We start from the raw sequence: 16,247 nt of genomic DNA, 5'->3' as shown, positions 1-16,247 counted from the left end.
CTTCCAAACTACACCTACAAACTGCATCACTGAGCAGAAGGAAATGTTCATCTGCTCATGCACAAGAGGCTCATACTTATGACAACGCCAGAAGTTAACATAAATGGCATCCTTCTTGACTGAACTGTAACTTTAGCTAGCTTAGTGGTGCTGGGTGAGCTAGTAGTAGATGCATGCTTCCTTCTGCATGGTGATGCAGTTGATTGGGGTGTAGTTCGGTAGTAGAAAATAGTTCCAACATGAAACCACTCACAAAAAGGTCTGTGGATTATCTTGAGTAACCAAGTCATGATTTCTGGAAAGAGACATTGCTGTTGAGATTTACAAATGTATTTTTGGGCACGTTGAGCACCACATGTAGAGTGCCATCTTGTTCCACTATAATGGAGAGAAGGCAGACATCTCTACTGATGGTATCTCCAAAACTCATCCACAGACAAAAAAACAATCTAGACTGATAAAAAGGTATGAAAGAAAATATAATTATTTTATTTTTGGGTGAACTGTCCCTTTAAAATAGAAAGTGTTACAACTAAAAGGGTTTGTTGTCACCCCAAAATGTTATCCTTTACAGGCCTCTGATAAAGCATTTAGCCATTATACGACTAATGACTCAGCAGCTCATCACAAGTGTTGCAGGCTGAAGCTGTAGACTGAAATATGTCCTTAACACAGTTAAGTATTTTCTCAGGTTCGGTCTCTGATACAGAAACAACCAATGTCAGCACGGACGCTTCATTACATCAGCAGTAAACTGGCCAGATTGGTTTTAAATAGCCCAAGTAGCTCAATAAATCAGCAAACCAGAACATCTGCCAGCCCTACAACACACATTAGTAGTATTTTCAAAGATAGATTCATAGAGAAGACTTGCTTGTAACCTCATAATTGCCTCATTTTCTAAAGGGATTATTATTGAAAATAATCATTCGCCATAACAACTCCTGCCTTAAAGCACAATTTTTAATGTTCTCTTGTTTGCATGTTTGTACTAACTTCCTTTAAGTTTGACTGAGATATCAAGAGAAGCTAATTGCCCTAAAACTAATGTATGTGGTAATTTAATATTTTAAACGTCTTTAATAGTGTCATATTTATAAATGTATTTAATATCATAGTCCCCCCAAAAACTGCCCACAAGGTTCTCTCATGAACAGCTTTTTAAATGAATAGATGCCATTAAGTACCGTTGTCGATGCCCATGTAAGCATTTTCATTTTGTTTTGGAGTATTAAACACAATGTAATCCCTTGTAATACCAATTTATTGGTGTATTATATATTATTAGACTTAAAAATTCAACTTTATGGTCCATTTATATCATGCTTTTTGAATTCATACCTCATGGCTGTTACATTATTGTAGGTGCCACACTCCTCTTAAACGTAACATTCAAAGTGTACTTAAAAACTTATTGTAAAAGTATTAAGATTTTTATGGACAGTGTTTCAGCTGGCCATTGAAACATTTCCCATTGTACTACTGCTGCGTAATATTTATGTTTTTTTTTTTAAGGCAACATTTTGCACCATGAAAGGAAGTAATTTGAAAGAAATGGTCTTGGTACTGAGGGCAAACACTGGATTGATATGTGAAACAAGAATTTTAGAGGACAAAGAATGTTTTTTTTGGCACTGTAACTTAAATTAACTTCACTAACCTGCCATGAGTGCTGTTTCAAAATGGGTGGGTTACTGAAAATTAGAGTCTAGAAAAAAAGTGTTTTATTTGTGCATATTTGTTATGTCACTGTCTCAAGAGGGACCACAACAGAGAACACCCTGTAATGAAAGACTGCTTTAATTTCATTTTAACAGCATCAAAGTTTGTCTTTTCAAGAAGCCAAATAAATGTGGAATTCAATCAAACTGGATATCTTTACAATGCATGTTACCCATATAAGGCTGGTATCAAATGCAGCACAAACTACTGTAAATGAAAACGGAAAGTTGTAAATTACAACTGTAAAACTCGACCGCTTAAAGCTGCAAACACAAGATGAATCTCAATGAAGAAACTCCCTTCAACACTGCTCAAACATTTGAAGAAGAATCGACAGGCCTTTTTCCTGATGGACCGCAAACTTCAGAAACTGCAACACTGGCTTTTCAATCGAAGGCAATGAAACAATTCATGGATGGGCACAGCAGGATGTAGAAAAACACTTTCTCCGAAACGTGCTGCTTCTTCAGCTGACAAACTCTGAACTTCCAGGCCTCGATCTGGAATACACGGACCTTTCAGAGCGGCTCATAAATGTCCGGTCTGAATCAGAGTGTACGTGGAAGTGAATCTCTCCACGCTCTCGCCCTCCAGGAACTTCATGGCTCTCCAGTGGATCTTGCCACAGTTCTCTGGCTGTCCGAGGGGTCCCAGCTCCTCCTTGATGTACTGCAGCCACAGATCTTCAGGGAAAATTTAAAAACAACAAAAACATTTTAATCTGAAAAGGAGTGGCCAAGCAAGGACACTTAAAAAATCCGTATGTCCTAACTGAGAGTTTTCATTGGCCTAGAAACTAGTTTGTTGTGCCACATGTGTCACTTTTTTTAGTCCAAAAATTGATTTTACCCCCAGTTTTTAAAATAAACTCGTTATATCTGGTCAGGTAACTATTTAAGTATTTTGCACTGACAATACTGACATACTTTGGTGCAGCTGTTTTGTAAAATAGAAACTTGGAATTAAGTCCAAGTTTCCATCTAAGCAAGTAACCATCACTACTTCTCTTTTTGGCTCTTGTTCCTTTAATGAAATACTTCATCCTCCCAAGTGAACATATGTATATCACTTTAACCACGCTGTGTTATTTTAGATCAGTGAAAAAGATTTTGCAAACAAACTACAGATCTGGGCAGTGGTAGACCAGCAGCTCCCATGTTCAGCGAGTTAAAATAACAATTTCTGTCAGTGGAGTTTGGCTTTGGGTAGAGCATAAGTTAGATTTTCTGATTAGTTCCCTCTTGGAAAGGACTGTCTGTTTGGAAAGCACTGGGCATATGACTGGATTACTGGATTGTACTGCATGAGTTGTGTGAGAGTTTGTAAAACATGTTTTAATATAATTTTACTGTTGTAAAATGTTGACCCCTATGACTTTAATTCATTCAGAATTTTCTCCATTTTTGGATTTTTCGTTCACTTAGGAGACATGTAAGCAAAACAAAGTTTTTTTTATCACAAATTCAATGTAACAGGCGGTGAGTAAGTCATACAGAACATTTTATTCTGGAGATGAAGTATTGCTTAAGGCCTTTAAACTCTGCTCACCGTCATCTGAGGTACCAAACTCCTGCAGGGCCCTCTCGTAGTAATCCCTCAGATTGTTAATTTTGGGAGTCTCCTGGAAGAACAAAGGACATTACACTGTTATCACAGCTCAAGAGGATTGTCTCAGCTTATCAGAAACACAAATAATATCAAAGTCCACCATCTGTTCCCACAATTTCTTCTTTTAGGCAGAGTTAAAAGTCGTCAGAGACAGCTGTAACAATGTGTCAATCAAACTTCAGTTCAGAGTTCAAACTACAGTCAATATTATCTGTTCTCCACCTAAAGACTGAGGTGCAGTTTAAATAAGAGCTTTCACGTGTGCCTAAGGTAGTTGTTATACATACTTGTTCCTTCTCGATCTCAATCATTCTGGTGAAAAAGGCCTTGGACAGAGGACGGTTTTCCTGTAAGCTATAGAAGAAAAAGTATTTTCATAGCTTAAAATCTAAATCTTTATTACAAGAGACACTTTTTGTGAATACACTTTTTGTATTTGTGCCACAGTGTCCTGGAAGTGATTAGATTTGCGTTCTGGTGAGTGTTATTGATTATTTAAACTTATGACAACACGAGCAGACTTGAGTGATTTGTTTTTACCTTGTAAAGGTCTTCCTTGCTTTCTTGTAGCCTCCACTGGAGTACGACCAATCAAGGTATCCCTCTTTCATCTCCATAGCAACAGCCGCTACTGCAGACACCAGACCTCTCTGGGAACAAACGAGACCAAATTGACTGTGAGACATTCTCACTTTGGAGGCCATAACACTGCAGGGGTAAGTGGCTGTTCATCTTTTCTGTTTATTCATCATTAAGTAAGCACCTGGGAGCATTTTAAGAACAGCACCTGCTTTTCCTGATTTCATCTCTATACAGTTTGTTACATTTCTGTCAAGAAAAGTAACACGACCTCTGCACAGAGATGAAACAGTATGAAAACTGCATATCATGATTATAGAGACCAAAATTATCACAGTACTGTTAAAATGTGCTGAGAAAGTACTGATAATCACGCTGAAATAATTTCACAAGTTCTGTTTTGAAAACCACAAATACACCTAAAAACACTATACACTATGTTTGCGTAATAACATAGCTTACACTTTATGTAAAGATATGAAAACCATCAAATTTACATCCCAGATGGCGCCATGTGGCTATGCTTCTAGGAGACAGTTGCACAGTTTGGTTGATGCTGGACAGAATTTACTATGAATTTTTCAAAGCGCAATATTCAAACATTGTTTAAATGATAATTAAATTTTGACGCACTAATACTAACTGGGGGAACCATGGAATTTTACTGTGTTTTCTAATGAAACCGGCAACTATTTCTGATTTCTTGAATGGCCACTTGAGGCTGCCTCCAAAAGAGAGTCACTACCCATAGACCTCAACTTCAAAGCAGAAATAGACATGTTTACAGCCTGGTACAAAAAATGGTTTTGATCTAGCTAATTTCAACATTCATGACATGGCAACAACGGTTCGACAATGTATCCATGGCGTAAGACCAGATTGGCAGAGTATAGGTGTAGCCATAGCTGTTGCTATTTCAGCGTGTTTTCACTTCATGATAGCTGAGTAACATTTTGGTCACTTAAAGGTCTTGTTCAGCAGTTGGTTGTACGCTCTTAGGGGTTGAATCGTTTTTCCAGTCAGTACATTTTGTTTCAATGGTTTAGAACCTTTATTTTGTAAGTGACAAGTAGCATCAGCATTATCACAGTTAACCATAGCTGTAAATACATCATGCTAACCATGCTAGTAGCTAGCATTAAGTCAAACTCCACCCTTTTGTCCAAATATGGTCATTTCCGGCTCCAAAAGTCCATGGTGGCGTCCAAGTCATGGTGGCTACGTCCATTATTTTATACAATTTATGCTTCTGTATAGGTTCAATTTGGTTTCCATTTATATCAATCATGTTCTAGTATGAACTTTCCAGCCAAGCCAAAAATGTTGCTCCAATTGTCACTAATATGTTTAAGGTTTCACTGTGCAGTAGCTGACTGAACCTGAATCTGGTGGATTCAGGTGGACTACCTTGAAGACGGCCTCCGTCTCCTCAGGGTTCTGGCTGGCCACGCTCCATTGGACCTGCAGCTGCCAAAGTGGGAGACTCTCCTGAGAAGACAGGACAGACAGGATTGAGCACAGTGGTGTGTCTTTTATGTCTTAATATATCTCTTTAGTCTATGTGCGAACACACACAAACAAGCCAAACTATCAGATCCGTGCTTGAAGATTCGGCCAGCGTTTTTCCATTTTATGAAGACATTTTAAAAAGTGTGGCATCTGATCGACAAATCGCCTTGCTCTGTGCTTAGCTAGCAGTTCCCCAGCAGGTCAATACGCCTTTAGAAAGTGCATGAATGTAAAAACGTCCCCATTTCCTTCATTTGTGTATCTCGACCTCTGTGCCTGCAGTAACGGAGACATTTCATTGTTCGACATACCCTGAGGGTTTATGCCGTTTCCCAACACTTAGGAGAGTGTTTATCTCGAGAGAAAAGACTTTGCCTAATGAGCAGTATGTAGTAATCCTCCTCACACAGCTACTTCTCAGGGCCGCAGACTTGTGAAACAATCAGCAGCTATTCTGCTCAGCGCCGTTAAGACCTGTGACTCAGTCAAAGCATTTGTGTTCAGAGACAGGCAGCATCATGTATTACTGTGATGCAACTATGTGAAGGGTGTCCGAGCTAAGGATGTCAAAGGTATCAGTACTTCAATACTACCAGTTTATGGTGATGTGATCTCCATTGAGTTTACATTTCATAGTATCAAAAATACTGAAGGCTTAAAAAAAAACACATTTACAATCAGATTTTCAACCCAAAGCTGCACATATAAAACAATGGGAATGAAATGAAAGTTTAGAAAGCTATATTTCTGACAATATGAGAGAATTATCAAAACTAGTTTAATGATGATGATCAAGCAAAACATTATGACCTTCAAATATCAGAGGTGCTGCGGGGATTTATAAAAACGAGTCCACTATCCATCCAAAGCTGATAATGCCATCAAGGGTAACCTTGACTTTTTAACTGAAGGTTCTTAAAGGGATACTTCACCCACAAGTTGACAATTTGTATATCAAGTGAAGTGAAGTAAATGGGGTCCGCCTTTAGCAACAGCAAAATTAGATCAAAACATCCGTTTACAAACTCTCACACAACTTGTGTAATCAAAGTCTCATGCATTTGTATACTCCGTACTTTCCGAACACATGTATTTTCACTAAAATGTTTCTATTTAAAACACTTCCACATGCAATTAGTGAGTGCGTGCATTTGAACTTTACTCGTGCATTCAGTTGGGCAGAGTTCAAATGCAGGAATGTGCCCAGTAGATGTACTCATATATGCGTGAGACTCTTTGTATGGAAGTTTTTAAATAGTAAAATTTTGGAAAGTACTGAGAATACCAGTGGATCAATGAAAATTGGATTATACGGCATGAGTTGTGTGAGTTTGTAAACAGATGTTTTGATATAGCTTTGCTGTTGTTCAGTGTGGATCCCTTGAATTTTCTCTCTTGTTGGATTCTTCGTTTACTTTGGGGGTATGTGAGTAAAACAAAGTTTCCTTCACAATTTCAATGCAGCTCACGGTAAGTAATTGAAGTACAAATGGTCATTTTGTGGGCGAGGTATTCCTTTAAGTGCTTTAAGTCTTAAATTAAGGTTGTTTTTTTTTTACCATGTCTTCAGCTCTCCTTACATATAGAAGGGGCAGAGGAAGACATTTTAAGACGTTTAATATAATGAAACAGAGACTAATTGGGCCAAGGAGATGGCCCACTTATACAGCAGTGCTGGTGGCTGTGTGTGTGTTGTGTGTGTGTGTGTGTGTGTGTGTGTGTGTGTGTGTGTGTGTGTGTGTGTCCCGTGTGTGTCCAAGTGTCTCCATTCCCCAGAAGGAACAATTATACTGGCAGAGTAGAAGCACGACTGATGTGGTGTTTATGTGTTTCGTGTAAGCAGAGAAAATTACTAAACTTGATGTGGTCGAGAACAAATTATGCAGAGTCAGTGTGTGAGGGTGTGTGTGTGTGTAAAGGGGTGTGTGTGTGTGTGTGTGTTCTGTGTACCTTGGGATTGACGTGTGTGAGAGCCTCCTGGAATAGCCTGCCCACATCTCCACTCCCCAGCTGCATTAGCGTCTGCAGACTCAGGCCCCACACTGACACTGATTGGCTGTAGCGCTGCGTAGCTGCCATGGCAACACTGGCCGCTCCCTCTGCATCTCCCGATGAAAGCAGGATCTTCAACTTTTATTTGAAAATCAAATAGAAAATTAAATCAAGATCAGACTTCCTCCTTTTTCCATCTATTTTTAATATTTCAGCTTTGCTCCCACAGGTGAATAAATGTATAATATAGGAATTTATAAATAAACACCCCCAAAATGCTACAAGGCAAAAAAAAAAACCAAATACAGTAGGTGCTCTATCTTAAGGTGCAGTTGTGCTCACTTTGTTGACTTTGGTTCTTATCATGGTTGGAAATAAGTGCTAAAAGTCAAAAGTTCCTCATGAGGTGCATTTGAATGAGTCAAAAACACACACGCTGGCCTCCCCACACTTTGACTGACACTGTTCTCACACTGAAGCTAAACTAATGCAAGAGGAGCACTGCGTTGTGACCAGACATTTGACGAGTCATTATTCAAATGAGGGAGACTAAACCATAAAGGCTTAAGGGCCCCTGTGATTCCATTTGCACATTTAATGAAGCCATTATCTTACCCAGTTCTTATAATAATCCTCCTTCAGCAGTGCTGAGTCGTGGGCGCGCTGCAGCACTCCCAGCAGCCTCTCCTGCCGCTGTAACACAAACACGTATATGCGGGTCAGGATTTACCCCCTTAAACACCCACTTCCAAAAACACTGAAGCCGCTGACAGTCTTCCATGTAAACTCACTCACCTTTTCTTTCAGCTCTTGGACGTTGGTTTTCCTCTTCACCCTCTCCAAGCAGAAGGCTGCGTAGCAAGTCCACATGGGCTCTAGATTTCAGAGCACACAGACGGTTTTCTTACAGACACATTCATTTGGCAGGGAATATGCAAGCTGTGCATTAAGGCACACATTTTTTTTTTTTTTTAAAAAGCTAAGTTTAAAGGAACGGTTCACCCCAAATCAAAAATACACATTGTTCCCCTATCCTGTAGTGGTATTTTTCAGTCTAAATTGTTTTGGTGTGAGATGCTGAAAGTTGCAGCTATCGGCTGCAGAGTCGTCTGCCTTCTCCAGTACAACAGAACCAGATGGCACTCAGCTTGTGGCGCTTAAAGAGCCAAAAAAAAAAAATACATTTGAAAAACTAAACAGCAATGTCTTTTTCCAGGAATCATGATTCGGTTACTCAAGATTATACACAGACCTTGGTGTGAGCAGTTTAATGTAGGAACTATTTTCTGTGTACTAAACTACACCTGCCAACTGTATCACCGCACAGAAGGAAGCTATTGCTAGCTCACGTAGCCCCACTGAGCTAGCTTGCGTTAGCGCTCACCTGAGTAGGACGCCATTAATGTTTTACATCTGGTGCTGTCACAAGTAAGAGCTTCTCGTCCACGAGTAGACGCATGCTTCCTCCTGCGCAGTGATACAGTTCTCGAGTGTTTTAAATGTGGGCTTTTTTGGCTCTTTGAGCACAGCAAGCCAAGTGCCATCAGGTTCCATTATATTTCAGAGAAGGCAGAGTCCTCTGGAGCCAATAGTAAAATGTTGATAACCATTCATCAAACTTCTGTCTCAACAAGTGATTTTGTCTTTTGAAAAAAGCCCCATTACCATGTCTGTTTGCTGTGTGTGTGTGTGTGTGTGTGTGTGTGTGTGTGTGTGTGTGAGAGAGAGAGAGAGCACCTACCAGTGTTGAGGCTCTTGACCCCCTCCTCATAGACCTGGCAGCAGCGCTCCTCTCTGCGGGTGATATCTGAGGCCCGGCCCTTGGCTGTCTGCAGCTCCTCCCCGGCCCCCGGAGCCTCCAGCTCCCTCTTAGCCATGAAATCCCACGTCAAGCTGTCCTGTGTGTAGTTGGTCTGTAAGCTGCATTACAAGAGGAAGGGAAGGAGGTACGTTCATGCTTAGTGTTGACTCTCTGTTTGGGTTCGAGAATGCAGGCCAGTTTGGGTGAATATGCTGTTGCCTTACTCTTGCAGGATGAAGTCCTGGAGTTCTTTTGGTGAAGTCGAAGATAGCGGCTATGTTCAGAAGAGAGACGACAAACTCGGCCTCTGTTGGGGAAAGAGATCAGTGACACAAAGGTAAAGTAACATAAATGGGAAGGAACAGCTTTTATTATTACACGCTTTTTTTTGCAGAGAGTTTGATAAAAAAAATCGATACTGCTCCAAGGTTTGTTCCGATTTTGATCAATTAAAGGGCTTTTGCTGACGGAGGAGGTTTCAGTTTTCTAAAGTGAGGGTCTAAGGACAGAGGGTGTCCTATGCGGTGCAGATCAGGGCAAATCTGATACATTGGGCTATAAAAATAAAATGTGTCCGTATAAACCAGCAGCTGGTTGGTTTAGCTTAGCGTTTAGAGGGAAACATCTAACCTGGCTCTGGTTTAAGTGTTACCACGACTCTGGAATTTTTAACTTTGATCTTGAAAAAAAATCAATATTCGATACAATTTTAGGAACGACAGGGAAAAGTCGGAAGATGAGGGCGTAAAAAGTAAAGTTAAAAAAAGATAAATATAACAGGGCTGTGACGTGAGAACAGTGACTTTTCTTTTCTTGGTCAGAACAGAAGAATGACTGCAGTAAATATTAATAATTATTAATAACACTGTTATCAATCATCAACACTGCAGGGAATGAGTATTAAAACTGTTTCAAATATTCCGAACCCATATATCTATAAATCTTTAGTTTTCGTCAACACTACTCTGTTTTAAAGCTGACAAAATCTGTGTACCTACCTACACACCTGTGTACCTATACCTACTGTAAAGCTCTCATTTAATTCATACAAAAGAAAAAACAATAATTTTTGGATTTACGAGGGGTTGTCTTTGCCAAGTGCAAAAAAAAAAAAAAGACTCCAGCAAAATCATTTGAGAAAGTAGGCCAGCCTCTAATGCTCTGTTATCTTAGTCGAAATACAAATAGACTGTATAAACTGACTGAAAGAGGAAATTAAACACTTTCTGGTATTTTGGGGGCAGAATTAGAGATAAAAAGACTACCTTCGATTTTCCCTGTAGCATCTCTGTACACAACCTCAGCCAGTTTGCCGCTCAGGATCTCTGGAGAAAAACTCATATTCCCCCTGGAACGAGTCAACAGTGGAGTATTAGAGTGAGAGCTCCTCTCTCTGTGTGTGTGTGTGTGTGTGTGTGTGTGTGTGTGTGTGTGTTTGTGTGTGTGTTTTTTTTTTTTCCACAATTTTGTGTTCAACTTGTGACACACTCACCAGGTCCATCTCAGCTTTCTCCAGCTCTTCCTTCTGCTTCCTCAGTTTCTCACAGTGCAGCAGCTCCATGCGGAAGTACTGACACACAGGTTTGTTGGAGACAATAACGTAGGATTATTCAACAGATGCACAATCATCACTCTTTTAACAGCAGCTGCCACCTCTAATCACAGAATGTCAAGCGAGTAAAGTTTCTCCATAATGGTTTTTTGGTTTTTAAAATGTTAGAGATAACTTTGTTTTTTTTTTTTTCGAGGATCAAGGATTCTTTTTTTAGATACACGAGAATAACGGTCTCTGTGATCATTCGCCAATATCACAAGAGAGAGCTAGAAATGTCGCTGCACTGCTGCACGCCGCCATCGTGCCGATTCTTTTTACCTCCTGGTAGACTTTCTTGTTGTTTGGATGGAAGCGCAGAGCCCTCAGAAAAAGGTGTCTGGCACTTTCCGAGGAGTTTCTATCCTCTAGCTCACTCTTGGCTGCCATGATCCACAGAGCTTAAACACAGAAAAGCACAAAGTCGCTATTAATGACAGTCAGTGGTGACTTTGTCAAAAGAGACTGACAAGCACAGTCCTCTGTACCTGGTTTGTCGGGGTGTATGGCCAGCATGGAGGAGAACACCTTGCTGATCTGGCTTTTGGTGGCCTGATGAGAGAAAGATGATGATTATTATTTGCACGAGGAGACGCAGTGTTTGGTCTGAGTTATACATAAAGATAATGATGAGATAACTTACCCATTTCTTACAGAAGGCAACATGTGAGAGCCACAGCTGCACATCATCCTGAGGAGAAAGAAGACAAGTGAGTGTTTTCTCAATGACGCCTGAAGCGATTCAGTCAGATAGACACCACCCATACATTTTTACATCATAACATATTTACATTTTTAAAAGAAATGGTAGTTAGATTAAAAACAAATCATTTGTCTTTCACCTACCTTCCACTTATTTGTTGCTCTCCTGAAGACACTGTTTATTCGATGGATGACGGGGAACTCAATCTCCTCTCTTTTGAACTGGTAATGTACGTGCTGCAAAAGCAAAGTCGGGCACGGTCAAATGATGTGACATTATCTGAAAGTAACACTGTTCACCACTCACTCACTTTGGTTTTTTAATGTATTTTGAAGAGTTCATCACTAGAGTATCATAAAATGTTTCGACCTTAAATGAATCCTGTCAAATTAAATAACAAGGTTACATGAAGTCAAACACACGCCCACTTACCACCCTTCTCTTCTTGATCAGCTCTAAAACGTTGATTTCATACTGTAATTCAATAAAAAAATGTTATGTTGGTGTTTTAAACTTATCACTCGTAGCTTTTAATTGTTTATTTTACAATTTAAATGATGATGATGATAAAGGCACCCTACCTGAATGTATGCAATGAAGTCCTCTTTGTTTACAACCAGCCTGTGGAGCTTGTATTCCAGGGCTGTGGCTTTTTTGATTAAGGATCTGAAATGTGGAAAAACAAAAACCACAGTTTTCCTCAGATAGAAATGTATGAAGCAGGACTTTAATAAGCACACTTTGTCTGAATTCTTGACTGGTTTTATGTTTTTATTTTGTTTTGTTATTTTTGAATATATGTATTAATTTATATAAGGGAATATTCTATTATTTATGAGGAAAGAGGATGGTGCAAACAGGGGAAGGCATGTCTGTTTTTTAAGCACTAGGGAGGGACTTTTATTTTGGCTTAGAGGAGGGGTATACAGCTTTAAATGGTTGTATTTATTTTACTGCCGATTTTTTAGAGAAGAAAACATGCCTTTCGTAAGGATTTGGAAGGCATGTTTTCTTTAAAAATAGCCAACTCTACAACATTTATCAAACCCAAAGGCTGTAAAAATAGAAATTATCGTTTCTGACGGTCCTTGGACATATCATGTGTGACGAACCCTTCTGTAAAAAAAAACATAACCAAATCTAAGCTTAAAAGGTGATATTTCCTAAAAACGCACTTTGTTTGACGTAATATTAAAAAAATTTAGCCAAAAATAAACAGGTTTGCACTAACTAACAAACCACCATGCACAACAAGAGCAAAAAAACTGAGGGTTTTTTTTTCAAATCCACAATTACTTGGTTTCAGTTTGAAGTTTTACACATCAAAGGGTACGTTTTAAAAATCTAATCACGTATTTATGGTGGAGGGAGGGTCATGCATTTTCTGCCAGCCACTCGGAAAAATATTTTTAGCTTCAGAGAGGGTTCAAATAATAATAGAATAAATAAATAAATCACACCCCAGCCACTTCTTCCCCTGTTACATAACGAACAGTCCCTATGTAATAGGAATTCAAGCTGTTTACTAGAAAATCCAGCCATAGATGACTTAAAGAAAAACCTTGAATTCATAAATATAAATTACCGTACGGATCTATATAAAAATACACAAAAGTACACTTTAAGTTAGGTTTATTTTTTAGGGTTTACTTCCCTTTAAATCCACTAATATTTCCTCTGCAGTAGTAGGTCAACAAGAGTCACATCTTCATGTTGCTGTTAACGTTTGTCCACTAAACAAAACAATTCTCAGGTCGATGGAAACGAAATCCCATCAAAAGTTTGCCCTTTGTTGGTGGCGTGTATTTCTGCTGATTGAACAAATGTAGTAACCCTCAGTAAGTGAGATGTTTCTTACTTGACTTCTTTCTTAGTGAACAGTCCCACTCTCTCCAGCTGCTCCAGCTCAGGGATCCTCTCCTCAATCCGCGTCTGAACGATCTCCGCCATCGCGCCGGCGCAGCCGCAACGGGCTCAGGTGCGACTATTATTTGGTGATATCAAAGTTACTGATGCCAACTTTAGATCAAAATACCACAAGACTGAACGCAATGAGGCATTTCTCTCCTCCACACATGGGTGGAAGTTGTGATTCGCCGCCTTTCCGGTTCCGCCTGCAAATAGCTCCGTCTGGAAACACGATCGTGTGTGTTTTATTGTAGCCTTTTTGATGACCAAACCTCTATATATTCACTGCTTTTAGATGGCACGAATTAACAGATGTATTAGTCAAATACTGAAAAGTAAATTTAAAAATGCGACGAGGAAATTATTATGTTATTATTATCATTATTTCTAGTAATAATAATTTTATTTGGTATTGCACCTTTTACAGAAATAAAATTTGTGAGTGCTTCACAAAAGAAGTCAATAAAAACAAAAGCCACAAGTAATTGATTTCTATAACAGAGACTGTTAAAACAATTTGCATGAAACTGCAAATTACGGAAATAAATGTAAAAATTTTTAATTGAGCCTAATTAATGTTTCAGGAAAAATCAAGACACTCACAAAAAAAATATATATATTTGAAAAGTCGAGAACAAATTCTTTCCTCTTAAAGTTGTTGTTTGCTCTCTTATTTTCGACATTTCAGAATCGTCATTTCAATGTTTTCGCCATCATCACGTCGCATTAGCTACACTTCCGATGCTGTTCGTCCGGTGTACTCATTTATGATGCTGTAAAGTTCAGTTTCAAGAATGTGATTGTATAAAATACAATTATGATACATGTCTGATGAATCTGATGCAGTAAGCACAATACGTTATGTTAATGTTATTAAAAAAAAAACCAAAACATATGTGTGTATATACCTAATCTGATCTGTATGGTATATAATAATGAACTGGCATTTATGGTATATAATAATACTCAGAAGTGCTTTTATTATACTAGACTTACAAAAAAAATAACTTTCACTTCCTAACTGCCTACGGTACATTCATTTATTGCCGACTATCGCTCTGTTTAGCTTTCATTCCATCCATTTAAACCCGCACAAACAGAGGACACTGCGTGCATGCGTGATAAACTCAGTCTTGATCATGGTCTTGATGAGATCTCTGATAAACTCGATTTCCCGCAAAATCGCAGAAAGCGAGAGCGGGTTGTATGTCATCTCCGGAGCTCAGCAGCCAATCAGCGCGCTGAATTCTCTCAGCTCGTCTCCTATTGGCTGATATCTGACTACTGCTCTGTTGTTCAGTACAAATTGAAGGAAACCCCACCGACAATAAATTACAGATAGAAAATCAATAATTTGATCCAAAATACTCCAACCGTCTCCGATATAAAACGGTATTTGTGACAGTTGAATGCGGGGGGACCTTGGGCATCCGGAGGCTTGTTTTGTAGCAAACCATGCTAACATTGCAAGCTAACTGACTAGCCAGCGTCTCGTCGCCTCCTCTTCATCTTCATGGGTTTCTGCTGTTGAGTCTGCCAGGCTGGTGCTGGAGGCAGCGAGGCTAACAAATTAATGCCATCGGCCAGGGTGGGTTGCCTTTATTTATGCCCAATATCTACCACGTGTCGTTCATAGAGTTTTTGTTAATCGTAGCCTGAACAAACGAGCGGATACTGCGCTGAAATACCAAGCTCACTAGCATGTTAGCATTGTGCTTTTAGCTGAGCTAGCTAGCTCGGCTGCTAACGCGAGTATCTGCCTCTTGGCTAAGCTAACATGCTGTATTGCCCCCATTTGTTGTGTAATAATTAATTTGCTAACGTGTGCCGTTGTTTCACACGCAGATTTCAGGTCATATTATGAGTGGGGCGAGTTGTAAAGCTAACGGCGCCGTGTACCCCGCCTCATCAGCAGTGATGAACTCTGTGAAGAAGCCGAAGATGGAGCAGATTCAGGCCGACCATGAGCTGTTCCTACAGGCCTTTGAAAGTGAGATTTCACCGCTCGTCTCTTTCTAATGCAGCTTTTCTGTTTTGGTAACACAAGAATAACTTTTCCACGCTTTCAATAAGCATGTAGCCACCAGCTGAACTCTACTTTTGCTGATTTTGTTTTCAATAACTAGTTTTGGCAGGCAGGCCTCCCTTAGTTTATCAGGCACTGTGAAGGGAGCTCCAGTTTTTGTTTTGTTATAACTACACGTAACTGAGTTTAGGTAGGAGTTATCCGACCGGAATCAACAAAACACCTATACTTTAATGTCTGGACAGTTTTTAATTAAGTTGGTAGATGTTTTGCCTAATCAGCCACCACCTGTTAGCACCTTTTTTGGCATGTTTAACATGAATACAGATTAATCTCTCAAATGATTACATAGTGTATATAAATGTTAGAAAATATAGTGATGGGGCCTGTGATGCTGTCTAACACCACAATAATACCTTTTTTTCTGTTTCCAGAACCAACTCAGATATACAGATTTCTCCGCACAAGGAATTTGATTGCAGTAAGTGAATTGCAATGCGTGTAGGTTTATTGTATTGATTAGCCAGCCCACTTACAGTGTGAGTGATTCATTTCACGGGGTTTCTTCTCTCTTTGTAGCCCATATTTTTGCACAGGACGCTCACCTTCATGTCTCACAGAAATGGCCGAACAAATGCCAAAAGGTATGAAATATGATGACGTGTCTTTTGACACGTATGAAGCCCCACCAGTAGATCTTAAATACATAGTTAATATCTGATATGTTAATGATCTCATTTATGGTCTGTCACTAATTAACAAACTGATTATTGAACTGATTTTGAACCTACGTGACCTGTGATCCTTC

The 16,247-nt window shown here is 39.4% G+C and overlaps 2 protein-coding genes across 4 annotated transcripts in view; one reads left to right on the top strand and one right to left on the bottom strand.

Annotated features, from left to right (window-relative positions):
• Nucleotides 1–330: 330 nt before the first annotated feature.
• utp6 (UTP6 small subunit processome component) lies at nucleotides 331–13,605 on the bottom strand. The gene is given in 21 exon segments (XM_042484804.1): nucleotides 331–2,405; nucleotides 3,271–3,343; nucleotides 3,618–3,684; nucleotides 3,871–3,980; nucleotides 5,317–5,397; nucleotides 7,369–7,548; nucleotides 8,026–8,103; nucleotides 8,206–8,285; nucleotides 9,152–9,330; nucleotides 9,436–9,464; nucleotides 9,466–9,518; nucleotides 10,477–10,546; nucleotides 10,548–10,559; nucleotides 10,704–10,781; nucleotides 11,085–11,203; nucleotides 11,291–11,354; nucleotides 11,446–11,493; nucleotides 11,649–11,741; nucleotides 11,938–11,979; nucleotides 12,087–12,171; nucleotides 13,364–13,605. Coding segments are annotated over 21 exon segments (1,788 nt in total). The 5' UTR covers nucleotides 13,456–13,605; the 3' UTR covers nucleotides 331–2,250.
• The window catches only part of suz12b (SUZ12 polycomb repressive complex 2 subunit b), a 15,635-nt gene continuing 12,792 nt past the window's right edge, over nucleotides 13,405–16,247 (top strand). For 2 of the 3 annotated variants that reach the window (XM_042484802.1, XM_042484800.1), the window contains exons 1-4: nucleotides 14,709–15,001; nucleotides 15,259–15,403; nucleotides 15,874–15,920; nucleotides 16,019–16,083. In XM_042484802.1, coding sequence (XP_042340736.1) covers nucleotides 14,987–15,001; nucleotides 15,259–15,403; nucleotides 15,874–15,920; nucleotides 16,019–16,083 — 272 coding nt within the window. In that variant the 5' untranslated portion in view covers nucleotides 14,709–14,986. Of the gene's footprint in view, nucleotides 13,484–14,708; nucleotides 15,002–15,258; nucleotides 15,404–15,873; nucleotides 15,921–16,018; nucleotides 16,084–16,247 lie in introns of those variants that run through there. The other variant, XM_042484803.1, reaches the window with a different exon arrangement.

The sequence above is a fragment of the Plectropomus leopardus genome, chromosome 4, assembly GCF_008729295.1.
Source record: "Plectropomus leopardus isolate mb chromosome 4, YSFRI_Pleo_2.0, whole genome shotgun sequence".
In the NCBI taxonomy this organism is placed as follows: domain Eukaryota; kingdom Metazoa; phylum Chordata; class Actinopteri; order Perciformes; family Serranidae; genus Plectropomus; species Plectropomus leopardus.
Note: the sequence above shows the minus strand (reverse complement) of the source record. Positions and strands in the feature narration are given on the sequence as shown.